Source organism: Rana temporaria, chromosome 1 (genome assembly GCF_905171775.1).
Source record: "Rana temporaria chromosome 1, aRanTem1.1, whole genome shotgun sequence".
NCBI lineage: Eukaryota > Metazoa > Chordata > Amphibia > Anura > Ranidae > Rana > Rana temporaria.
The window spans coordinates 560,603,159-560,623,175 of record NC_053489.1 but is presented as its reverse complement, the minus strand read 5'-3'; the positions used below and the strand labels follow the sequence as shown (position 1 = coordinate 560,623,175).

The window sequence follows — 20,017 nt, the reverse complement described above, 5'->3', positions numbered from 1 at the left end:
CTCAGTAGAATTGGGGACCCAGTAAGTCACTGGGGCCCCTTTGTGGCATCGGTTGCTCCAGGCCAGAAGGCCCCAGAGTCTGGAACTCTGCGTAGCGCGCGACCCCAGGCCAGGTAGGCCATAGTGGTGGGGCCCGCGATGTGCGCACACTCTAAAGGTGGGTGCCGCACCTGGAACCAGGAACCCGCGAAGAACCCAGAACAACGGCCTCCGCCACAGAAATACCCCCTCCCAGCATGCACAGCGAAGCTCAACTCCTCTCATTGGCTGCTGGGAATAAGCGGCTCCGCTGAATCCCTCTGGCGCCATCTGCCGTCCAGAGATGAGACCGTATCTCTGGACGCACAGACTGACCCACAGGACAAATTAAGAATGAAAGCAACTTATCTCTCTCATTCTCCCACTAACTAAGTGCCCTTTCTGAAAGTAAAGGGGGCGCTACACATTTATTAAGCAGTGTTTTCTGAGTGCACTACTAAGTGGTTGCAGCTAAATCACTGTCACTATACATTTTTTTTCTGAGTTTATTTTCACTATATTTACTGGAGGCTGATGGCTTATATGTGCTTAAAAATTAGAACATAGTAGCGCGCAAGTTTTTCCCTTATAACTCCCGGGAGAGCGCTTCTCCTAGGGGGTTATACAATGCGGGGAGGAGCAACGGGAGCCACCGAGGGACCCCAGAAGTCGAAGGATCAGGGACACTCTGTGCAAAATGAACTGCACAGTGGAGGTAAGTATGATATGTTCGTTATTTAAGAAAAACAAATAAGGGAGGCTTACAATCACTTTAAGTACATCTAAACAAAGTGTCCCAATTATTCTGAAATATTTAAACTCACAGATGAAAAAACTTGGACAAACACATGGTCAGAAATTTTTTAAAACCAGGGATGCAGTGTGCCTAGCCTCATGTAGTACAAAGGGTTACAAATTATAAATCAGGGAAACTGTGAGAGCTGCTGGGCCAAAGTGAGGCCCATCCCCCTCTGCAGAAGCCAGATGATAATGCATTTCTGACTCAGTGGCTGGTAGCTGTGTGCTGGGGAAAGATCCAGCTACAGCCATGGCACAGTGCAGAAGTTTCTATCCCATCCTCCTCGCCCTCTTCCTGGCATACCCCTCCATGGCTCGCCACAAACTTCTGGTCTTCCTGATTGATGGATTTAGATTTGATTATATAAATGATAAAGAGCTGGATCTGCTCCCTGGCTTTAGGGAGTTTGTGAAAAGTGGTGTTAAAGTGGATTATATGACTCCAGACTTTCCCAGTCTCTCTTATCCTAACTACTACACACTAATGACAGGTAAGTGCCAAGTCTATGTCATCTGCAGCCATCTATGCATGTCTTTGCTGCATACATGTATTGCTAGAACATTGGATAAAATGCCATGTTAAAATTACTGATGCTTCTCTAATTCTTCTTCTGACAATTCTGAAGAACAATTAAAGCTGAACTCTAGGCATGTATATAAAACAGAAATTAATGCAGATCTGTAATCCATTAATACATTTTTAAATACAAGCAGTGTATGTACCTGAAATAGACCTGATATCAGCCTCTTGCACTTTCTGTACAGCAGAGCTGGATTATTCAGGTTCATGCAGACAGGTGTATTATGCAAATACAGTAAGGGAAAAAAGTATTTGACCCCCTGCTGATTTTGTACGTTTGCCAACTGAGAAAGAAATGATCAGTCTATAATTTTGATAATATTTTAACAGTGAGAAACAGAGTAACAACAAAAAAAAAAACGCATTTCAAAAAAGTGAATTTTAATGAGTGAAATTAATATTTGACCCCTTCACAAAACATGACTTAGTACTTGGTGGCAAAACTCTTGTTGGCAAGCACAGAGGTAAGACGTTTCTTGTAGTTGGCCATCTAAGGAGGGATTTGGTACGACCAGTGGCGTTGCTAGGGGGGTGCGGGCCGCACCGGGTGACACCCACTAGAGGGGTGACACCATCCCGGTTAAAAAAAAAAAAAAAATTTTTTTTTTTTTTTTTTTTTTTTTTTTTTTTAGCTGACATGACCAGAGGTGCAGGTGGCTGTGTAATGTAAAAGGGGTGCAGTGATGCATGGTGCTGTGTAATGTAAAGGGGTCCAGGGGTGCAGGTGGCTTTGTAATGTAAAAGGGTCCAGAGGTGCAGGGTGTTGTGTAATGTAAAGGGGTGCAGAGGGCTGTGTAGTGTAAAAGGGTCCAGAGGTGCAGGGGGCTATGTGATGTAAAGGGGTGCAGAGGTGCAGGCGGCTGTGTAATGTAAAGGGGTCCAGTGGTGCAGGGGGCTGTGTAATGTAAAAGGGTCCAGAGGTGAAGGGGGCTGTGAGATGTAAAGGGGTCCAGTGATACAGGGTGCTGTGTAATTTTAAAGGGGTCCAGTGATGCAGGGTACTGTGTAATTTTAAAGGGATCCAGTGATGCAGGGGGCTGTGTAATGTAAAGGGGTCCAGTGATGCAGGGGGCTGTGTAATGTAAAGGGGTCCAGTGATGCAGGGGGCTGTGTAATGTAAAGGGGTCCAGTGATGCAGGGGGCTGTGTAATGTAAAGGGGTCCAGTGATGCAGGGGGCTGTGTAATGTAAAGGGGTCCAGTGATGCAGGGGGCTGTGTAATGTAAAGGGGTCCAGTGATGCAGGGGGCTGTGTAATGTAAAGGGGTCCAGTGATGCAGGGTACTGTGCAATGTAAAGTGGTCCAGAGGTGCAGTTGTGGAGAGGGGTACACAGTAGTAACAAAAATATATTGAAGGATGCAGGGGGCACAGTGGGGTGTTTTTACATTTTAACGTGTGGGGGGTGCCAGATATTGGATCCGCCCCGGGTGCCGAATGCTCTAGGTACGCCCCTGGCCTATAGGCTCCTGAGATGTGAATTCCGGTTCTGGAGAAAGAGAGGTGGGGGGAGGGGACAAAAAATGGAGAGAAGGAAGAAGGGATAGAACGCACAAGAAAGATGGATAGGGAGAGAGAGAAAAGGGGAAGAAAGGAGAACAGAGAGCAAACAGTAGGGTAAAAAATATTTGAAATTTTTTATTGGGGGGGGGGGGGGGGGGTGACACCATATTTTACCGCACCAGGTGACACCAACCCTAGTGACGCCACTGGGTACGACTCCTCTTTGCTGATCCTCTCCAAGTCATTAAAAGAGAAGTATGTTTATTGTTTTGTTTTTACCCAGGTGGATGCAGCATGGGTCCGATGCTGCATCGGTCCCCCGCCGTCTCTACTCTAAGAACCGAGCCATCGAACGTTGCCGATCTCAAAGATCCCAGAGATGAGAGCTGCTGACTGTCAATCAGCAGCTCTCTTCTCTGCTCCTCCACGCTCACTGGCCATCTCAGTCTCTCGCTGAGAGGCTGAGACAGGCATCAGTCCAGGCACCTGGCGGATTCATTGTCGTGATGATGCAGTGTTTGGACTGATTCCAGTGACGTCAGCAGACAGCAGACCACTCTCTGCTAGAGCTGCACATTTAATTGGTAAGAATCGAAAAGGCGATTCTTTTTCCTTCCCAATCTTAAAACAGCATTTCCCAAATCTATCTAACAAGTGCAAAGAGTTCTCTGACAGCTGACAAAAAAAAATCCAGGCAGCCTGCCAAGTTTTATCACAACATAGCAATAATTATAAACAAAGTAACATTTCCTCCTTAGATTTCAGGAATTAACATCAGCACTTTGAAGAGGGATATCTTTATGGCAGCAGCTAGCTGCCATAACCCTGGTAGCTAAGGATGAGCTCCGGCGTGTTCGCATAGAACACGTGCGGAGCCCGCCAGGAAGTCGGCACCCGCGCTGCGCTAATCACAGCCAGGCAGACATTTCCCGATCTCTGCAGCCGAGCATCGGGAAATGTCTGCCTGGCTGTGATTAGCGCAGCACGGGTGCCGACTTCCTGGCGGGCTCCGCGCGTGTTCTATGCGAACACGCCGGAGCTCATCCTTACTGGTAGCCTGTTCTTCAGTGAGCGGTCCGGTTTCCAATAATAGTGGTGTCCCCTCCCGCCACGCTCCAGTGCCCTCCGCCGCTTACCGTAGCTATCGGTAGCGGCAGAGGCGATCGGATCCTTCATCCTGCTTGGTATGGAGACAAGTGAGGGGAAGATGGCCCCTACCCGTCTCCATATCATTGCAGGGCGGAAGCGGCATCAAAACATCACCTCCGGCCATAGCTCTTAACCACTTAACGACCGCCGCATTTAAATATACGTTGGCAGAATGGCACGTACAGGCAGATGGACGTGCCTATATATCCCTGCCTATATATCCCTGCCTAGACGTACATGCCCCGGTACATGCCACGTTCGGTTATCGTCTGGAAGCGATCCGGGATGAGGGGGCGGCTATTCGTTTCTAGCCACCCCCTCGCAATCGCTCCCAGCGAATCAGCTTCCTCCTCTGCCCGCCCTGCCTGTGTAAGTGTAAACACAGGCAGGGGGAAGTGATGTCATCTTGTGTCGGTCTTTTCGACCGGCGGTTGAGGAGAGAAGACATCTCACAGTAAGTTGCACCAACAGACCACTAACACCAGTACACACAAATCACCCCCCCCAGCCCCCTGTCGCAGTGTCACTAATTACAGTGATCATTTATTTTCTGATCACTGCATTTAGTGTCATTTGTGACAGAAAAAAGTGTTAGGGCAGTTGGCTTTAGGCCCCTTTAGGTCCAGGGTAGCCCCCTACCCCCCCCCCTAATAAAGGTTTAACCCCTTGATCACCGCCCTAGTTAACCCTTTCACCCCCTATTTCCAGTGTCACTAAGCGATTGGTTTTCTGATCGCTGTATTAGTGTCACTGTTGCCGCTAGGTATCTATTTTTTTTTTTGAGGTTTGCCGCCAGGTTTCTATAGCGTTGGGTACCCCCATAAATGTTTTAACCCCTGATTGCCCCTAGAGTTAACCCTTTCACCAGTGATCACCGTATAAGTGTCACTGGTGACGCAGGTTAGCCAGTTAGTTATTTAGTTATTTTAGGTTCACCGCCAGGTTTTTAGAAAGCGTCAGGTACCCCCATATATTACCTAATAAAGGTTTTAACCCCCTGATTGCCCCCTAGTTAACCCTTTCACCAGTGATCACCGTATAAGTGTTGCGGTTGATGCTGGTTAGTTAGTTTGCTGTTTATAGCATCAGGGCACCCGCCGTATATAACCCAATAAAGGTTTAACCCCCTGATAGCCCGGCGGGTGATATCAATTACATTTTAGCGTCAGTCAGGGTCTGCGTCGCCCCAGGCATCGTTAGGTTAGAGTCAGTAACGCTTACACCCACACGCAAAGCATGCACCCCCCTTAGTGGTATAGTATCTAAACGGATCGATACCTGATCTGATCAGATCTATACTAGCGTACCCATCAGTTTAGGGTACCCAAAAATGCATTGTTAGCGGAATCAGCCCAGACACCCGCTAGCACCTGCGTTTTGCCCCTCCGCCCAGCCCACCCACGTGCAGTATCGATCGATCACTGTCACTTCATAAACACAAAACACATGACTGCAGCGTTCGCAGGGACAGGCCTGATCCCTGCGATCGCTAACAGGTTTTTTTGGAATCGTTTTCTACGTTTGCTTTTCTACAGTCAGGTGCTTTTTTTACCTGTGAATCATCACCAGTGTATGACTAAATTTAGAGCCCAAAATGGCAAAGCGAATGTACACTGGTGAAGAGGCTGTCAGGATTCTGAGCATGACACATAGTGAAGAGGAGACCACGCATCTGTCAGATTCTGGCTCAGAATACGATCCTATTTACGACAGCGGCTCCATGCCAGATAGCTCTGACGACGAAGTTGTGGTCCCTGCTAAGGCCAGGCGTACCCGACCCCGTTCTGATGTTTTTGAGCAGCAAGAAACGCAGGATCCTTGTATGGAGCAGAGAAGTACTAGCGCCGCTATTCCTTCTGGTGAACTGGCAAGCACCAGCGGCCTAGTACACCCTGGTTGTTCATCCAGCACTGCAGTATCATGTGGTGACGTGGCGAGTCCCATAAGTGCAGTTCAAGCTGGCAAGGTGGCAAGCACAAGTAGTGTCCCGCTGCCACCAAGAAAAAGAAGACAAAGACAGGCCCGTCGTGCCCATAGTGCCCTTCCTGCAGAATTCGCCTATCCTGATTGGGTCCCCACCACTTCTGCAGAACCCGTACTTCCCCCATTCACTGGCCAACCTGGTATTCAGGTGGATACAGCTGATTTTACGTCGCTTGATTTTTATTCACTGTATTTCACAGAAGATCTCTATAGATCTATTGTGGACCAGAGTAATTTATATGCTGGTACTTACATCGCCGCTAATCCCCAGTCCCTCCTTGCCAAAGAATGGAAACCACTTGCGGTTTCCGAATTTAAGACCTTTCTGGGCCTTACCCTCAACATGGGCATACACCAATTTCCAAAGTTGCGGATGTATTGGTCCACACATCCAATTCACAATATGCCCATATTCTCTGCTCACATGGCCAGGAAACGATATGAGGCGATCCTGCGTTTCTTGCATTTCAGTGACAATGCACTTTGTCATCCGCGTGGAGACCCTGAATTTGACCGGCTCTACGAAATTCGGCCCCTCATAAACCATTTCAATGAACGTTATGCAGCCTTGTTTAATCCCCAGCAAGTTGTATGCGTTGATAAGTCCCTGATTACATTTTCTGTCCGCTTGTCTTTCAAGCAGTACCTTCCCAGCAAGCGTGCCAGATACGGGGTCAAGCTCTATAAGCTTTGTGACAGGGCAACATGCTACACATGGAGCTTTAGGGTTTATGAGGGCAAAGATAGTGAGGTAGAGCCGGAAGGGATGCCCAGATTACATGGGGAGTGCTGGCAAGATCGTGTGGGACTTGGTGTCACCCTTATTCGGAAAGGGGTACCACTTGTATGTGGACAATTATTACAGCAGCGTGCCACTTTTTAGTCACTTGTTTGATCGTCAGATTGGAGCATGTGGAACCGTGCGACCTAATCGCCGGGGCTTTCCCCAGCGGCTTGTAGATTCCCGTCTTAGGCTGGGGGCGAGAGCCTGCTGCAGGTGTAATAATTTGCTCGCTGTGAAGTGGCGGGACAATAAGAATGTTTTCGTTCTTACCACCCTTCACGCAGACACGACAGTACAAATTCGTACGGTGACTGGTGTTGTGGAGAAACCCCTCTGTGTCCACGAATATAACAAAAATATGGGAGGGGTGGACCTCAACGACCAGTTGATGGCACCGTATCCTATTGCCCGTAAGGCGAGACGCTGGTACAAAAAAGTGTCTCTATATTTATTTCAATTGACTTTACTGAATGCTTTTGTCTTATACAAAGCTTCATGACGGAATGGATCCTCCCTTGAATTCCAGGAGGAGATCATCACAGAACTCCTGTATCCAGGCGGTTCTGCACCTCACCATCCCTTACCAAATACAGTAAGCCGACTGCATGAGAGGCATTTTTCGTATGCCCTCGAGAGTACCCCTACCCAACGAACCCCCCAAAGAAAATGTTGTGTCTGTAGCAAGCGCGGATTTAGGCGTGACACCCGTTATTTTTGTCCCCGCTGTCCTGCCGATCCTGGTCTTTGTATTGGTGAATGTTTTGAATGCTTCCACACACGAGTGAAGTATTAGCGTAGTGTAAAACATTTCATAGGCTAGGCACACTTACACAGGGTCTCCCAAGATGCCATCGCATTTTGAGAGACCCAAACCTGGAACCGAAAAGTTGAACAGTTACAAAAAAAAGTGTTAAAAAAAAAAAGTAAAAAATAAAAAAAAACACAAAAAAATATAAAATAAAAAAAACGTTTTATTGTTCTCTCCCTCTCTATTCTCTCTCTATTGTTCTGCTCTTTTTTTACTGTATTCTATTGTGCAAAGTTTTATTGTTATGTTTTTTCAGGTATGTAATTTACTTTACTGTTTTCAGGTAGGCCATTCAGCTGTTGCATAGTTACATAGTTAGTCAGGTTGAAAAAAGACACAAGTCCATCCAGTTCAACCACAAAAAAATAAAAAAACAAAATAAAAAACACAGTACAATCCTATACACCCAACTCCATACCCACAGTTGATCCAGAGAAAGGCAAAAAAAACCAGCAGAGCATGATCCAATTTGCTACAGCAGGGGAAAAAATTCCTTCCTGATCCCCCGAGAGGCAATCGGATTTACCCTGGATCAACTTTACCTACAAATCTTCATACTCAGTTATATTCTGTACATTTAGGAAAGAATCCAGGCCTTTCTTAAAGCAATCTACTGAGCTGGCCAGAACCACCTCTGGAGGGAGTCTGTTCCACATTTTCACAGCTCTTACTGTGAAAAAACCTTTCCGTATTTGGAGGTGAAATCTCTTTTCCTCTAGACGTAAAGAGTGCCCCCTTTGTCCTCAGTGTTGACCGTAAAGTGAATAACTCAACACCAAGTTCACTGTATGGACCTCTTATATATTTGTACATGTTGATCATATCCCCCCTTATTCTCCTCTTCTCAAGAGTGAATAAATTTAGTTCTTCTAATCTTTCCTCATAGCTGAGCTCCTCCATGCCTCTTATCAGTTTGGTTGCCCTTCTCTGCACTTTCTCCAGTTCTCCGATATCCTTTTTGAGAACTGGTGCCCAAAACTGAACTGCATATTCCAGATGAGGTCTTACTAATGATTTGTACAGGGGCAAAATTATATCTCTGTCTCTGGAGTCCATACCTCTCTTAATACAAGGAAGGACTTTGCTCGCTTTGGAAACCGCAGCTTGGCATTGCATGCCATTATTGAGCCTATGATCAACTAAAACCCCCAGATCCTTCTCCACTACAGATCCCCCCAGTTGTACTCCCCCTAGTATGTATGATGCATGCATATTCTTAGCCCCCAAGTGCATAACTTTACATTTATCTACATTAAACCTCATCTGCCACTTAGTCGCCCAATTAGACAGAGCATTGAGGTCGGCTTGTAAATTGGCGACATCCTGCAAGGACGTTATTCCACTGCATAGCTTGGTGTCATCTGCAAAGACAGAAATGTAACTTTTGATTTCAGACCCAATATCATTTATAAATATATTGAAAAGTAAGGGTCCCAGCCAGGGGCGTAACTAGAAATCACAGGGCCCCATAGCAAAATGGGGTATGGGGCCCCCCCAGAGCCGCCCTAGTGTCAATGCAGCGTGACCTGTGCCCCATACAGCGTGACCGGTTCCCCATGCAGCGTGACCTGTGCCCCAATGCAGCGTGACCTGTGCCCCAATGCAGTGTGACCTGTGCCCCAATGCAGCGTGGCCTGCCTGTGCCCAATACAGCCTGGCCTGCCTGTGCCCCATACAGCGTGACTGTGCCCTATACAGCATTGCCTCTGCCCAATGCGGCATGAACTGTGCTCAATGCAGCCTGGCCTGCCTGTGCCCAATAAAGTCTGAACTGCCTGTACCCCATACAGCCTGGCCTGCCTGTGCCCAATACAGCCTCACCTGTGTAGAGGAAGAGGCAAGCCGGCCGGATCAGCAGAGAGCGGGATTTCCCGCTGTAATAGCTTTCATTTGAATTTCCCGTCTTCCCGGGGCTCATTGTCACATAGCCCCACCTCTTAGCCCAACACTGGAAGTTCTAATGAAAGCTATTACAGCGGGCAATTCCGCTCTCTGCTGATACGGACAGCTCGCCTCTTCCTCTCCTCTCTCTTCCCCTGGCTGGGAGACCATGCCGGCGATCAGGGCCAGTGCAAGGATTTTTGCCAACTCAGGCGAAGGTGCATTTTGCTGCCCGTAACCCGTGCGCGTTATAACGTCTGCAAAGTGCCTCAGTGTGAAAGGGGTCTTAGGCTACTTTCACACTGAGGAGCTTTGCAGGTGCTGCAGCGCTACAAAATAGTGCCTGCAAAGTGCTCTGAAAGACCACACAGATGCAAGCAGCCAATCAAATATAGTACTTGCTCAATATGGATTAAATAAATTAGAATTATGCATAGCCATAGATATAAATAAAGTGATTTGTGCAACAGCAGGTACTACTTGCACAAATCACTTTATTTATGATATCTATGGCTATGCATATTTCTCATTTATTTAATCCATGTTGAGCAAGCACTATACATTTTGGTGGCTTGGCACTGTCTTGCAGTTGGAATCTGGCACACATCATGATGATACAATGCAACATACACATGATAAAAAGCAGAATCAATGCCTATGTGAAATAAAATATTTGCTCAATAACTCAGTTAGAAACATCAACATTTCCAGGAAGAAAAAAATTGAATAGATCTACTTTCCTAGTGAATTACTAGCTTTCTCCTCTGTGTTTTTCTGCTGGAATAGGTGGCAGCTGTCCCTGACACACACACATGATTCATGGTACCTGGCTGGCCTAACCTGCTGCTGCCTGGGCCTGGCTTTGGGGTTTCCGGTTCCCCTAATAGCAAAGTCTCCTCACCTGTCCAGGCTCAGTCCTCCACATGATGGGTACGAGATGAAGTCAAACAAGGCGCGCAGAGGAGGGTAGGCTCCGCCTACTCTAGCTACAAAGCCGAATGACGCTAGTTTGGACGATCACACTATTCACCAAGCATGGGGGCGCCTGTCAACTCGGCTCCTCCATGCTGACAGCTGCTGAGCTAATTTTTTTTTTTGCAGGTGAAAATGTGCTGTGCCGTGCCGCCGCCGGGGCTTGCGGGAGACGGACGCAGCCATAGAAGGACGAGTGGGAATCATTTTAGGAGCATGGAGGTTTTTTTCATGCCGGACCCCCTCCCCCATAGCGCCGATGGTACTTCCCAACATGCATATCACATACACAGACACATTTTCTCTACTGCGGCAGCGGTGGAAAAAAAAATAAAAGAAAGACTCGGTCAATTTTCCGATGCTCTTATCCTCACCGGGCCCCCCTGATCCTCACTCAGCTGCGGGCCCCATAGCGCCCGCGTGGGTCGCTATGGCGGTAGTTCCGCCACTGGTCCCAGCACTGAACCTTGGGGTACACCACTGATAACCTTGGACCATTCAGAGTAAGAATCATTAACCACGACTCTCTGAATTCTGTCTTTCAGCCAGTTTTCTATCCATTTACAAACTGATATATCCAATCCTGTAGACCTTACCTTACACATGAGCCGTGTGTGCGGAACTGTATCGAACGCTTTTGCAAAATCCAAATATATCACGTCCACAGCCGCGCCTCTGTCCAGGGTTTTACTTACCTCTTCATAAAAGGAAATCAGGTTTGTCTGACAACTTCTGTCTTTCATGAATCCATGTTGTCTGCTGCTTAAATAGTTTTTTTCCAGCAAGAACTCATCCATGTGGTCTTTTATTAAACGTTCCAGTATCTTCCCAACTATAGAAGTTAGACTAACAGGTCTATAGTTACTTGGTAAAGACTTTGTTCCCTTTTTAAATATGGGCACCACATTGGCCCTGCGCCAATCCAGTGGTACTATTCCTGTCTTTAATGAGTCCCTAAATATTAGATACAGTGGCTTTGAAATGACAGAGCTCAACTCGCCTAGGATCCGTGGATGGATGCCATCAGGTCCAGGTGCTTTATCCACCTTTATTCTGTCTCAATATTTCTGGACCATATCACTTTTGAGCCATTGTGGATTTGGGGCTGTGTCACTCCCACCCCCATTTTGGACGGACTTATTTATCTTGACAGCAACAGCGTTTGCTCCCACGATATATAAAGCCGTGACTCCAGTGCTGTAGGAGGTGATTTCACCACCACAGTTAAAAAAAGAGCATATATGCTGAAGCATGGGGGCATTGGGGCGGAGGAGCGATTTTGCTCCTAATGCCGCGTATATACGGTCGACATTCCTATGGAGGCTTGCCCATGGAAAAGTCAGACCGTGTGTACGCGGCATAACTTTTTTGCGGGAGGCTGCCCCCATGCTTCGGCATGTATATATTTTAGGCACAGGTTGCGTTAAAAAATTTTTTATTTTTTACTATGTTTTTTTGGTATTTGCTTTGCAGGTATGGTATGATCTTACTGTTGTACTGTAATGTTACTTTGTTTTAATGTTAACCATCATTTGCTTAGCAGGTACGCCATTCAGTTGCAGCACGGATTTATTTAGCGTGACAGCAACAGCGTTTGCTCCCACGATATATAAAGCCGCGACTCCAACGCTGTAGGAGGTGATTTCACCACCACAGTTAAAAAAAGAGCATATATGCTGAAGCATGGGCATGGGCGATTTTTGCTCCTAATGCCGCGTACATACGGTTGACATTCCTACGGAGGCTTTCCCGTGGAAAAGTCTGACCATGTGTGTACACGGCATAGAAAAGTCCGACCTTGTGTACGCGGCATAACTTTTTTGCGGGAGGATGCCCCCATGCTTCGGCATATATAAATGGTGCATGTATGCCCATCATTAGAAGTGGGTGGATGAAGAGAGGTATTCTAATGGTGGGCATACCCACCGATCAATCTTTTTTTCGTTCAGCCAACAGGCTGCATGAAAAAAAAAGATTACAATACATGTCCAACAAGGACCATCAATGTTGTCAGGATCAGCAGCTAAGGTGACCAGACACGTAGCTACACAAAGGAACTGAGACCAAACAAAGGATATATATATTAAGTGATATTTATTTACAGTGAACATACACCAATAAACATACACAACAACCAGTGAAAACATAAACCACTCCAGCAAACAAGAACAACTAATAAACCTAACAGCTATCTATATATAATATCTACAACATAAGGGAAAAGGCAACAGGGAAGCAAGGAAAGGGACACGGCTGGGGACAAGAGCATGAAACAAGGCAAGAAGGGTGCAGGATGGATCAGGACAAGGACAAGGGCAAGGGCAGGTTATTAGGCACAAGCTGGTAGCAGACAGACAGGAAGGGACCAGAATCGTAACGCACTGGGGGAAGGGAGGAGCAGCCTTAAATATCCACCTGGCAGCTGGAGCCAGGTGTGGCTGATCAGAACCTGCTGGCTTCTGTGAGACACCTGCTGGTGGACACTGGAACTGCAGCAAACAGCCCAGAGCAGGATAGTGCCACCAGCAGGTGAACTTAATCCTAACAAATGTACTGGTATGTTGCTGGACTTTGAATGGTTATACCAGAATGATGCCTGCGGGTTTAGGTATCATCTTGGTATCATTATTTTCAGCCAGCGGCCGGCTTTCATGTAAAAGCAGTCCTAGCGGCTAATTAGCCTCTAGACTGCTTTTACATTCAGTGGGAGGGAATGACCCCCCCAGATATAAACAGCGCCATTGGGAAATTGGGAAAGCATTTTATCACACCAATCTTGGTGTGGTCAGATGCTTTGAGGGCAGAGGTAAGATCTAGGGTCTAATAGACCCCACTTTTTAAAAAGAGTACCTGTCACTAACTATTGCTATCATAAAAGGAATATTTACATTCCCTGAGATAACAATAAAAATGGTAAAAAAATAAATAAAATGGAAGGAACAGTTTACAAATAAAATAAAAAAAGCTAAATAAATATCTAAAAAAAAAACATCCCTGCTCTTGCGCAAAGGCAAACAGCAATTGCACCATGCATGTGAGGTATCACCGCGAAGGGCAGATCGAGGGCAGTCATTTTAGCAGTAGACCCCCTCTGTAAATCTAATGTGGTAACTTGTAAAGGCTTTTAAAAATGTATGTAGTTTGTCGCCACTGCGTACGGGACCCCGAAAACCAATCACCGCCTTTAAGATTTCTAAGGACATTTTTGATTTCACTCACACAAATCTTGAAGGCGGTGATTGGTTTTTCGGGGTCCCTTACGCGGCTAGGCTCCCAAAAAGTCTCACACATGTGGTATCCCCGTACTCAGGAGAAGCAGCAGAATGTATTTTGGGGTGTAATTCCACATATGCCCATGGCATGTGTGAGAAATATATCGTTTAGTGACAACATTTTGTAAATTTTTATTTTTTTTGGTCATTATTCAATCACTTGGGGCAAAACAATTAAATATTCCATGGACTCAACATGCCTATCAGCAAATGTCTTGGGGTGTCTTCTTTCCAAAATGGGGTCATTTGGGGGGGTTGTGTGCCATCTTGGCATTTCATGGCCTTCAAAACTGTGATAGGTAGTGAGGAGTGAAATCAAAAATGTATGCCCTTAGAAATCTTGAAGGCGGTGCTTGGTTTTCGGGGGCCCCGTACGCGGCTAGGCTCCCAAAAAGTCCCACACATGTGGGAACCCCGTACTCAGGAGAGGCAGCAGAATGTATTTTGGGGTGCAATTCCACATACAACCATGGCATGTGTGAGCAATATATCATTTAGTGACAACTTTTTGTAAATTTTCTTTTTTTTTTTTGTCATTATTTAATCACTTGGGACAAAAAAAAAATTATTCAATGGACTCAACATGCCTCTCAGCAGTTTCCTTGGGGTGTCTACTTTCCAAAATGGGGTCATTTGGGGGGGGTGTACTGCCCTGCCATTTTAGCACCTCAGGAATTGAGATGGGCAGTCATAAAATAAAAGCTGTGTAAATTCCAGAAAATGTACCCTAGTTTGTAGACGCTATAACTTTTGCGAAAACCAATAAATATACGCTTATTGCGATTTTCTTTTTTTTACTAAAGACATGTGGCTGAATACATTTTGGCCTAAATGTTTGACTAAAATTTAGTTTCTTCGATATTTTTTACTTTTTGTTATAAGAAAAATCCATTTTTTTTTCAATATTTTCGGTCTTTTTCTGTTTTATATCGCAAAAAATAAAAATCACAGAGGCAATCAAATACCATCAAATGAAAGCTCTATTTGTGGGAAGAAAAGGACGCAAATTTAGTTTCGGTAAAACATTGCATGACCGCGCAATTACCAGTTAAAGCAGCGCAGTGCCAAATTGTAAAAACACCTTTGGTCCTTTAGCTGCATATTGGTCCAGGGCTTAAGTGGTTAAAGGGCCATTTTTTTTCAAATTACAATTTTTTTTTTATAGCAGTTTAGTGAAAATATGAGATCTGAGGTCTTTTTGACCCCAGATCTTATATTTAACCACTTCAGCCCTGGAAGAATTTATCCCCTTTTTGACCAGAGCACTTTTTGCGATACAGCACTGTCGTTTTAACTGACAATTGTGTAGTCCTTGCACCCAAACAAAATTGACGTATTTTTTCCCCACAAATAGAGCTTTCTTTTGGTGGTATTTGATCACCTCTGTGTTTCCTCACTGTGTTCTAACTGTAGGGGGGATTGTCTCACTAGAACATGACAGAGATCACTGCTCCTGGTGACAGGGAGCAGTAGATCGCTATCATGTTGCTAGTCAGAACAGGGGAACATAGGCATCTCCCCATGTGTGTCACGATCGCAGGCCCCCGGCGGAAATCGAGACCGTGGGACCCGCGGGCATGCTCAGAGTACGCGGCGGGCATGCGTGCGCCCCAGCTGTCCGCGCATGCCCACTATGCCACGATTTAAAGGGGACGTACAGGTACTCTCATTTGCCCAGCCGTGCCATTGTGCCGACATATATCGTCGTGCGCTGGTCGGCAAGGGGTTAATAGGTTCTGTCATGCTTTTTTTTCTATTAGGGTCCTTTCACACGTGCGGACCGTTTTCCGTTTTTCAATCCGTCCGGATTGAAAACGGACCACAATGCTTTCCTATGGGATAGCGAACGACCATCCGCTAACGTCCGTTTACATCCGTCTCAGTCAAGCTCCGTTTTTCTGAACGGAAGAAACCCTATTTTTCTTCCGTCCAAAAAAACAGAACGTACGAAAAACGGATGTTAGCAGACGATCCGTTTAACATCCGTTCCGCTCATATCCGTTTTTTCCTCAAAATATTGAAAAATTTTCAAAATTCAATAAACTTTAATAATATGCATGCTATTTGCATATATTTCAATACCCTTTGACCCGGGAAGTGTTTATGAAGCACATGTTGGCTAGTGCCTGATAATAAGAAATCGTTGTGAAAAACTGCAGAGAAGACCAGCAAAATGGCAAAAGATGTCTCACAGGAGCACCTCATCCAGCTGGTTCACGATCGGCCTGCGTTGTGGGACAAACGATGTGCTGAATACAGTGATAAACATATCAGCAGTTTACAGTGGGAAGAGATACGAGATGGTGACACCAGAATGGAGCACACTCAGCACCAAGAGGCGCAGGATACGTGGTAAGCAGTATGTGGGATGGGGGTGGGTCGGCATGATAAAACCTGTAGTACATCCATATGTCAGCATCCATATGCCTGCCACAAGTTGTGGACTGTCCACTGGCCACGTTACCTGCCACAAGTTGTGGACTGTCCACTGGCCACGTCACCTGCCAAAAGTTGTGTATTGTCCACTAGCCACGTCACCTGCCACGTCACCTGCCACAAGTTGTGTATTGTCCACTGGCCACGTCACCTGCCACAAGTTGTGTATTGTCCACTGGCCACGTCACCGGCCACGTCACCTGCCACAAGTTGTGTATTGTCCACTGGCCATGTCACCTGCCACAAGTTGTGGACTGTCCACCTGCCATGTCACCTGCCACAAGTTGTGTATTGTCCACTGGCCACATCACCTGCCACAAGTTGTGTATTGTCCACTGGCCACGTCACCTGCCACGTCACCTGCCACAAGTTGTGTATTGTCCACTGGCCACGTCACCTGCCACGCCACCTGCCACAAGTTGTGTATTGTCCACTGGCCACGTCACCGGCCACGTCACCTGCCAGGAGACTACTGTATTCCCAATATGTGTTTCAAAAAGTATACATATATTTTGGAGTACTATCAGTTCATTGTGTTTAATGTTCCTTTGCAGGAGACCAAATCACCACTAGATGGCGGTCTCTTCAGGACCATTTTAGGCGGGACCTAAAGGAGGACCAGCAATGCCGAAGCGGATCTGGAGCAGCCAGGAAGAAACATGGGCCTTTTTATGAAATGCTCCATTTCCTCAGAAATGTGATGGACGTAAGAAGGGAACTTAAATAATCGCTTATCCCATATATTAAATTAGTTGGCCTAGTAAACTCCAAATTGCAAGTAAACTTTTTTCCCAAAAATCAAACCCTACAAGACAAAGGCCTAATAAGCTAGTATGCAAAGCATACTAGCTCATTAAGCCCTTAATAATCACCCTATAGCCGAAATACGGCTACAAGGCGGTTCCCTTAATCTGGGAGGGTGTCAATATACGTCCTCCAGGAGAATCAGACCCTCGCGCCCGAGCGGGACCGGCAGCAACCTGGATCGCGGTAATGAGCGGAAGTGGCTCATTACCACATGAACGCACCGTCCAATGACGGCGCAATCACTTGTAAACAAACCGGCGTCATTACATGCGCCGGTTCCTCCTTCTCCTCTCTGCACCGTTCGATACAGTGTGATAGGAGAGGGGGGGAGACCCATACTCGTGATGAATAGCATAATGTGTTTTGAGTTGTAGTTTGTTGTATACATATGCTGTGTGTGAGAAATAACCTGCTAATATGACAGAAACTAGATTTTTTTTATTTTTTTTTTAAAAAGATTTTTAATTCTTTTTTCTTTTATAGCGCCAAAAATTAAAAACCGTAGAAGTGATCAAATACCACCAAAAGAAAGCTCTATATTTTTGAAAAAAGGGCAAAAATTTAAGATGGTTAGAATGTTGTATGACTGAGTAATTGTCATTCAAATTGTGAGAGCACCGAAAGTTGACAATTGGTCTGGTGATTAAGGGGGTTTTCGTGCCCAGTGGTCAAGTGGTTAAGAATTACTTACCCGAGATCAAAGCCCCCACAGTGGTCCTCTTTCCTCTCCTTTATCACCGCAATCACTCCTTGTGTGACTTGTGGGTCTTGCAGCTCATGGGCTGTGCTTGGCACTAGCCGTGATGATGTCATGCGTGTGGGAGTCACCAGTCACGACACGATCGCCTTCAAAAATGGCACGAGTCAGGCACCGTTGTCTACATATTTTCTGCTAATATCTCCTAAGCCGTGTAGGTTTAGGAAATATTTCTTGCACCTACAGATAAGCCTTTTAATCTAGGCGCAATTCTAGGTAAAAGTGGTGTGTAGGGTTCAACACAAAAGTAATCATACACATAGATCTATGTATTGTAATAACTATTCTGTATTGATCATTTATCCATCTATCAACAAATATTTTACAGTACTGCCAGTAACATCTCCGGTAGTGAGGAAGAGGATGTGTCTGATGTGGAGGATATAAATCCGGAGCCTGCGGGGGATATGGCAGTATCAGAGGCCAATGCAAGCCCTGATGCCAACAGTGCTCCAGCCACCCAAAATACGCCACGTGTGCCCGTAAGTATCCTATATCCAATGACTTCTGTTGAAATCTTGACTAAATAAAATGTACTAATAAATGTTCTACCCCTCAGATACGTTCTGTACCTGCATCAAGGGGAAAACGCAACCCAAAAAAGAAGCAAGACATGGATGCAGCCATGCTTGCCTTCATGGAGGACATGAGGGGAATGAGAAGAAATGACACTGACAGGAAGGATCCGTTAGATCCCACACACGCGGATGCCAATTTCCTCCGAAGCAACCTTTTCTTTCTTGAAAAAGTTCCTGACGCCCGCAAAATGGCGGTCCATCTGGCGATTGGGAGCTTCACGGGGGCGTGCGTCCGAGCTGCTCTGGCAGGTGAACCCATGCCTGTATTTACAAGTCATCAACAACGGCCATACCACCCAGAGCAAGCACCCCAACCGCCACATTTCAATCCAACCTACCAACAACCGTTTATCACACAACACCGCCGTGCCCCAGCCACCACTGCCCAAAATCTATTACCCCTACCACAAGAACCCACCCATGACTCCTCCACTTCCCAGCCCACTTCATCCCAAACTTTTAATCCCTATCCCTATTCCACTTCCCCCAGACCCTTTTACCAGCAACTACCATAATTAAACTTTTATTTTGTCCCTTTTGAATTCCCATTGCCAGTAGCCCCGTTTGAAAAATGTTTAATATTCCCATTTTTCGTCTGTTTTTTTATGTTTAGACTCCAATTTGTGTTTGATTTTCTGTTGTTTATGTTGCGGTCACCTTAATGAGGTCAAAATAAAGGATATTGACTGCGTGAAAATGTTATTTTTTTATTGTAGTCTATATAAACCAAATGCAACTGATATAAAATAATGTGATGGTCATGGGGTCAGTGATGATGACACTAGGAGAATGGAAATTCTCAGCTTTAAACATACACTGATAGAAGTCACCATTATCATTTTCAGTGGGACAACAAAGAACATGCAGGTTAGCATTAAGGGCTCAAAAATGGTTCATAGCAAGGCGCACATACTATAGTGCCTCGTGAATGTGTTTTTGCACATGCTGATACTGCCACGGAACCTCTCCATCTGGGGACATAAAAAAATTTGCAAATTGATCACACATGGTAATGGCAGAATTGTTGGGTCGCTGTGCGGAAAAGCGTACAGAGGGTAAGTCGATCTCGTTCTCTTCCTCAACAGAAATCCCTTCTTTCTCCCGGATTACATTATGGAGGACACAGCATGCTTGGATTGCTAGCTGGGCATTCTCCACGCTGAGTTTTATTGTGGTATGAAATATGCGCCACTTGCTGCTCAAAATGCCAAAGGTGCATTCAATAAGGCGCCTTGCACGACTCAACCGATAATTGAATTTTTTTTTTAGGGGTTGTTAAATTGTGCCTGGCATAAGGCCTTAAAAGATGCTGGGAAGTCCAAATGCCTCATCAGCTACAAGAACATGTGGCATATCTGGTCCTACAGTTCCTGAGAGTGGTTTATCTGATGGCAAATTAAAGTGTCCCTCAAGTAGTCTTCTCCCCATTTGTGATGCTGAAAAGACTCTTGCGTCTGCATTAGACCCATATGCCCCAATATCGACTGTTACAAACCTGTAATTGCTGTCGCAGATTGCCATTAGCACAAGGGAGAAGTATTTTTTATAATTGTAAAATTGAGAGCCGGATCCAGGTGGCATCTGAATTCGGGTGTGTTTCCCATCCAGGGCTCCAACACAATTAGGGAATTGTGTTTTCTTCCAAAACTCATTTGCTATTTCCTGCCACATAGATGTGTCTGGAACAGGCATTG

At 45.8% G+C, this 20,017-nt stretch overlaps 1 protein-coding gene across 2 annotated transcripts in view; it reads left to right on the top strand.

Annotated features, from left to right (window-relative positions):
- The first annotated feature begins 990 nt into the window (after nt 1–990).
- ENPP6 (ectonucleotide pyrophosphatase/phosphodiesterase 6) overlaps nt 991–20,017 on the top strand; it is a 105,353-nt gene continuing 86,326 nt past the window's right edge. Inside the window, exon 1 of one of the 2 annotated variants that reach the window (XM_040333984.1) lies at nt 991–1,307. In XM_040333984.1, coding sequence (XP_040189918.1) covers nt 1,067–1,307 — 241 coding nt within the window. In that variant the 5' untranslated portion in view covers nt 991–1,066. The remainder of the gene's footprint in view (nt 1,308–20,017) is intronic. The other variant, XM_040333983.1, reaches the window with a different exon arrangement.